This window comes from Coregonus lavaretus (assembly GCF_964263955.1).
Source record: "Coregonus lavaretus genome assembly, contig: HAP1_SCAFFOLD_3349, whole genome shotgun sequence".
NCBI lineage: Eukaryota > Metazoa > Chordata > Actinopteri > Salmoniformes > Salmonidae > Coregonus > Coregonus lavaretus.
The window spans coordinates 57,501-64,432 of NW_028166770.1; the positions used below are offsets into that span (position 1 = coordinate 57,501).

Below are 6,932 nucleotides of genomic sequence, written 5' to 3' on the forward strand. Positions count from 1 at the left end.
TAGTTTAATTGGTCGTAGGATGGTAGGAGGGAAACTTGTTTTCCTGTCCTGGAAAGAAAGGGGATTCTTAGTATCGTTAGCATTAGCTATATACTTTATTATGTTAGTGTTAGCTATGTTAGCGATAGCTATATCCTCTACATTGTTATGTTAGCGATAGCTATAGCCTATACATTGTTATGTTAGCGATAGCTATAGCCTCTACATTGTTATGTTAGCGATAGCGATAGCTATAGCCTCTACATTGTTATGTTAGCAACAGCTATATCCTCTACATTGTTATGTTAGCGATAGCTATAGCCTCTACATTGTGATGTTAGCGATAGCTATAGCCTCTACATTGTTATGTTAGCAACAGCTATATCCTCTACATTGTTATGTTAGCTATATCCTCTACATTGTTATGTTAGCGATAGCTATAGCCTCTACATTGTTATGTTAGCAACAGCTATATCCTCTACATTGTTATGTTAGCGATAGCTATAGCCTCTACATTGTTATGTTAGCGATAGCTATATCCTCTACATTGTTATGTTAGCGATAGCTATAGCCTCTACATTGTTATGTTAGCAACAGCTATAGCCTCTACATTGTTATGTTAGCGATAGCTATAGCCTCTACATTGTTATGTTAGCGATAGCTATATCCTCTACATTGTTATGTTAGCGATAGCTATAGCCTCTACATTGTTATGTTAGCAACAGCTATATCCTCTACATTGTTATGTTAGCGATAGCTATATCCTCTACATTGTTATGTTAGCGATAGCTATATCCTCTACATTGTTATGTTAGCGATAGCTATAGCCTCTACATTGTTATGTTAGCAACAGCTATATCCTCTACATTGTTATGTTAGCGATAGCTATATCCTCTACATTGTTATGTTAGCGATAGCTATATCCTCTACATTGTTATGTTAGCGATAGCTATAGCCTCTACATTGTTATGTTAGCAACAGCTATAGCCTCTACATTGTTATGTTAGCGATAGCTTTATTCCAGCTCTAGCATGGCTGGGGCGCATACAGGACACTTGTTATACACCTACAGCGTAATGCATTATTATCATGCGTACATGCAAGCGTAAGCTAACTAGAATTAGTTTAGTGATAATGGCTAATAAGTTAGTTGTCTTGGAACTACATACATGCAGGGCTAGGCTAGTTAACATTAGTTAGGTTATAGTAACTAGTATCTAGTTACCCTACTTGTGTAATATGAGTAGGATGGTATCGTTGTTGTAAAATGATAGATGTCTTACCTGTGTACATGCAGATAGCAGGTATAAGCTAGCTAGAGTTAGTTAGCCAGGTATAGGTATGTCTAGATGTCTTACCTGTGTACATGCAGCTATGAGCTAGCTAGCGTTAGCAAGATGATACAAAGTAGCTAACGTTTGTTAGGTGATAGTAATTAGTATCTATTAGTCTTACCTGTGTACATGCAGGGCTAAGCTAGCTAGCGTTAGCAAGATGATACAAAGTAGCTAACGTTTGTTAGGTGATAGTAACTAGTATCTATTAGTCTTACCTGTGTACATGCAGGGCTAAGCTAGCTAGCGTTAGTCAAGTTTTTATAGTAGTAGTAGCAGCTATAGTATAGTTGCTAGTGTATATCTTACCTGTGTACATGCAGGTGAGCATGAGACCCAGTGCAGCCATGGCTCTGTGAGGGCTGGGCATGTTAACCCTGTCTACACTCAGTTTAACCAGCGCCTCTCCGTCCATACGAGATAGTTGCTCCGACAGCAGGAGGCGCTCCAACCCACGCAACACACAGTGGTAGATCACTGAGGGTGTAGAGTCTTCACTGGCTGACACCATCACACCACACATCTAGAGAGAGAGATGGAGGGGGGATGGAGGGAGGGAGAGGTGGGGTGGGGTGGAGAGAGAGATAGAGGGGGGATGGAGGGAGAGAGAGGTGGGGTGGGGAGAGATATGGAGGGGGATGAGGGAGAGAGAGGTGGGGTGGGGAGAGATATGGAGGGGGATGAGGGAGAGAGAGGTGGGGTGGGGAGAGAGATGGATGGAGGGATAGAGGGAGAGAGAGGTGGGGTGTAAAACAGAGGGTGTAGCTCTCTCTCTCTCTCTCGCTGTCTCTCTCTCTCTCTCTCGCTGTCTCTCTCTCCGTACATACAGCACTAACCTGTATAACCCCAGCTGTAAACTCAGCTCCTACATCCAGAGGGTAGTTCTCCATCATGTAGAAGGCCACAGCACACATCACCAAGACATGCTGCTGGTTGTGCAGGTTCACACAGCTGAGAAAGAGACACAGAGAGAGAGTGAGAGAGACAGAGAGACAGACAGACAGAGAGAGAGAGACAGAGAGAGAGAGAGACAGAGAGAGACAGAGAGAGACAGAGAGAGACAGAGAGAGACAGACAGACAGACAGACAGACAGACAGACAGACAGACAGACAGACAGACAGACAGAGAGGTGAAAAACCACAGTGTGCCATCACAGCTGCAAGATGTGTGACCTGTTGCCACAAGAAAAGAGCAACCAGTGAAGAACAAACACCATTGTAAATACAACCCATATTTATGTTTATTTATTTTCCCATTTGTACTTTAACTATTTGCACATTGTTACAACACTGTATATAGACATAATATGACATTTGAAATGTCTTTATTCTTTTGAAACTTCTGAGTGTAATGTTTACTGTTAATATTTATTGTTTATTTCACTTTTGTTTACTATCTACTTCACTTGCTTTGGCAATGTTAACACACGTTTCCCATGCCAATAAAGCCCTTAAATTGAATTGAAAAATTGAGAGAGACACAGAGAGAGAGACGGAGAGAGAGAGACAGAGAGAGAGAGAGAGAGAGAGAGAGACAGAGAGAGAGAGAGAGAGATACACCTATAGCTCATCTCTTGGCAGTAGTACTGTAGACTACTATATCACTGACCTCAACCCAGAGTCTCTCAGACCGTTCACAGTCAGCCCACTGACACCCCTATCAGACCACAGCAAAATCACAGTCTACTTGAACAGAACAATACTCAATCATGAGGCATCAAAGCCAAAGGAACTGAATAATATTAAGAAATGCTATAGATGGAAGGAAAGTACTGTGGAAACCTACCAAAAAACAATTAGGAAACAACAAATTCAATCCCTTTTAGACAACTTCCTGGACAAAACGTTCCACTGTAATAGTGAAGGTGTAAACTTGGAAGTAGAAAACCTAAACAGCATATTTGACCTCTCAGCTTCCCTATCAAATCTAAAAATCTCTAACAGAAAACCGAAGAAAAGTAACAATGACAAATGGTTTGATGAAGAATGCAAAAACCTAAGAAAGAAATTGAGAATCCTATCCAACCAAAAACATAGAGACCCAGAAACCCTGAGCCTACGCCTTCACTATGGTGAATCACTAAAATAATACAGAAATACACTACGGAAAAAGAAGAAACAGCACGTCAGAAATCAGCTCAATGTAATTGAAGAATCCATAGACTCTAACCACTTCTGGGAAAATTGGAAAACACTAAACAAACAACAACACGAAGAGCTATCTATCCAAAACTGAGATGTATGGGTAAACCACTTCTCCAATCTTTTTGGCCCTATAACAGAGAACAAACAGCAAAAAAATATACATGATCAAATGCAAATCTTAGAATCAACTATTAAAGACAATCAGAACCCACTGGATTCTCCAATTACATTGAATGAACTACAGGACAAAATACAAACCCTCCAACCCAAAAAGGCCTGTGGTGTTGATGGTATCTCCAATGAAATGATAAAATATACAGACCACAAATTCCAATTGGCTATACTTAAACGCTTCAACATCATCCTTAGCTCTGGCAATATTTGGAACCAAGGACTGATCACCCCAATCCACAAAAGTGGAGACAAATTTGACCCCAATAACTACCGTGGGATATGTGTCAACAGCAACCTTGGGAAAATCCTCTGCATTATCATTAACAGCTGACTAGTTAATTTCCTCAGTGAAAACAATTTACTGAGCAAATGTCAAATTGGCATGTTACCAAATTACCATACGACAGACCACGTATTCACCCTGCACACCCTAATTGACAAACAAACAAACCAAAACAAAGGCAAAGTCTCCTCATGATTTGTTGATTTCAAAAAAGCTTTTGAGAGAGGTCCTCTGTAGCTCAGCTGGTAGAGCACGGCGCTTGTAACGCACGGCGCTTGTAACGCCAAGGTAGTGGGTTCGATCCCCGGGACCACCCATACACAAAAATGTATGCACGCATGACTGTAAGTCGCTTTGGATAAAAGCGTCTGCTAAATGGCATATTATTATTATTATTATTATTTTGACTCAATTTGGCATGAGGGTCACAAGCGTGCGGTTAAAATTGGCAAAAAACACACACATTTCTTTCCAAAGGGCCGTGGGGTGAGACAGGGATGCAGTTTAAGCCCCACCCTCTTCAACATATATATCAACGATTTGGCGAGGGCACTAGAACAGTCTGCAGCACCCGGCTTCACCCTACTAGAATCTGAAGTCAAATGTCTACTGTTTGCTGATGATCTGGTGCTTCTGTCACCAACCAAGGAGGGCCTACAGCAGCACCTAGATCTTCTGCACAGATTCTGTCAGACCTGGGCCATGACAGTAAATCTCAGTAAGACAATAATAATGGTGTTCCAAAAAAGTCCAGCTTCCAGGACCACAAATACACATTTCATCTAGACACCGTTGCCCTGAGCACACAAAAAACTATACATACCTCGGCCTAAACATCAGAGACACAGGTAACTTCCACAAAGCTGTGAACGATCTGAGAGACAAGGCAAGAAGGGCCTTCTATGCCATCAAAAGGAACATAAAATTCGACATACCAATTAGGATCTGGCTAAAAATATTTGAATCAGTTATAAAACCCATTGCCCTTTATGGTTGTGAGGTCTGGAGTCCGCTCACCAACCAAGAATTCACAAAATGGGACAAACACCAAATTGAGACTCTGCATGCAGAATACAGCAAAAAACCATCAGCTTAGTGAATACCGTTGGAGAGAGAGAGAGAGTGGTTGTCTTAGCTGTGGTCCTCTGTAGCTCAATTGGTAGAGCATGGCGCTTGTAACGCCAGGGTAGTGGGTTCGATCCCCGGGACCACCCATACATAAAAAATGTATGCACACATGACTAAGTCGCTTTGGATAAAAGCGTCTGCTAAATGGCATATTATTATTATTATATAAACCGTCAGATTAGTGAATACCGTTGGAGTATAATATGACGGCTTCAGCATGACACATCCTTTAGAATATGACACTTAATGGACTATGTCAACATGTATATTTTGTACATTTAGGAATATAATGCCATTGTTGATTAGATGCTTTTTCACTAATTAGGATATTTTCTCTTGAACCATATTGCCTATCCACTAGAAACTCATGGACACAAAATATTTATACTAAATTTGAATACATTTTTTAAAAAGTTATTCAAGTATAAATTATCAAAGTTACCATAGATTGCCATAGACTTTCTGTTAATTACCAAAATTACTGAAGATTCCAGGAACTTTGGTAAATTACTGGTAGCTTTGCAACCCTAGTAATGACTGTGCATTTCATCCTAGCCTAGTCCGTGACTAGAGCACGCCCTAGTGGCCACAGAAGGAATGACATTCATCCTAGTCCATGACTAGAGCACACCCTAGTGGCCACAGAAGGAATTACATTCATCCTAGTCCGTGACAATACGAAATTACATCTCAGAGCTAATACATTTACATTACATTTAAGTCATTTAGCAGACGCTCTTATCCAGAGCGACTTACAGTTAATGAGTGCATACATTTTCATACTGGCCCCCCCCCCGTGGGAAACGAACCCACAACCTTGGCGTTGCAAGCGCCATTCTCTACCAACTGAGCTACAGGGGACTAATACCACACAGAATCATTGCCATCACAAATGAGGCTGACCTTTATGGCTGATTGACTGTTAATTTAATGATGTAGACCATCAGAGGGCTCAAATTAAGGACCTGGTTCTCTTTCAACATCAACAGTAGGGACACACACAGAGAGAGACGTAGGTCTTCAACCCAGCACGGTTAAAGTCTGGTATTAACATCAGGGGAGGGTTGACCCTTAGGACAAGGCTCTGATCATCAATACAGGTCATTAGTTGAAATGACAAAGTGAAAGGAAAGTCGGTCTGTGTGTGTGTGTGAGTAGACAAAGTGAAAGGAAAGTTGGTCTGTGTGTGTGTGTGTGTGTGTGTGTGTGTGTGTGTGTGAGTAGACAAAGTGAAAGGAAAGTCGGTCTGTGTGTGTGTGTGTGTGTGTGTGAGTAGACAAAGTGAAAGTCGGTGTGTGTGTGTGTGTGTGTGTGTGTGAGTAGACAAAGTGAAAGTCGGTCGGTCTGTGTGTGTGTGTGTGTGTGTGTGTGTGAGTAGACAAAGTGAAAGGAAAGTCGGTCTGTGTGTGTGTGTGTGTGTGTGTGTGTGTGTGTGTGTGTGTGTGTGTGTGTGTGTGTGTGTGTGTGTGTGTGCTACTCACTGTGCTATGGCCCGTAGGTTACTCAGTATGTAGTCAGAGACAGTAGGTATCAGTTGCTTGGCCGTGTCGTCCAGCAGGTCACACTCCAGTACATAGAGAAGGCCGTGCAGCGCCCCCATGCGGCTGGGGAGGTGGGTGCTACGCAGGGTCACCTCCAACACCCGACACACAGGTTCAGACGTAGCCTTGTCCTGAACACACACACACACACGGACACACACACGGACACACACGGACACACACGGACACACACGGACACACACGGACACACACGGACACACACAGGTTTGTAAGCATACATGTAAAACACACACACACGTTTGTGGACCGCGGCCAATGGCGTGGTCTCCGACCAAACATTTTTTAAGAGGCCCCTCCTCTTGGCCGCAGAGACCAAAAGTAGCCGTT

At 42.3% G+C, this 6,932-nt stretch overlaps 1 protein-coding gene across 1 annotated transcript in view; it reads right to left on the bottom strand.

Moving 5' to 3' along the window:
* The window catches only part of LOC311114327 (huntingtin-like), a gene marked incomplete at its 5' end in the record, with an annotated part of 9,703 nt that extends 2,988 nt beyond the window's left edge, over positions 1 to 6,715 (bottom strand). Inside the window, 3 exons of the mRNA XM_084189590.1 lie at positions 1,623 to 1,836; positions 2,150 to 2,264; positions 6,525 to 6,715. Coding sequence (XP_084045716.1) covers positions 1,623 to 1,836; positions 2,150 to 2,264; positions 6,525 to 6,715 — 520 coding nt within the window. The remainder of the gene's footprint in view (positions 1 to 1,622; positions 1,837 to 2,149; positions 2,265 to 6,524) is intronic.
* Positions 6,716 to 6,932: the final 217 nt, after the last annotated feature.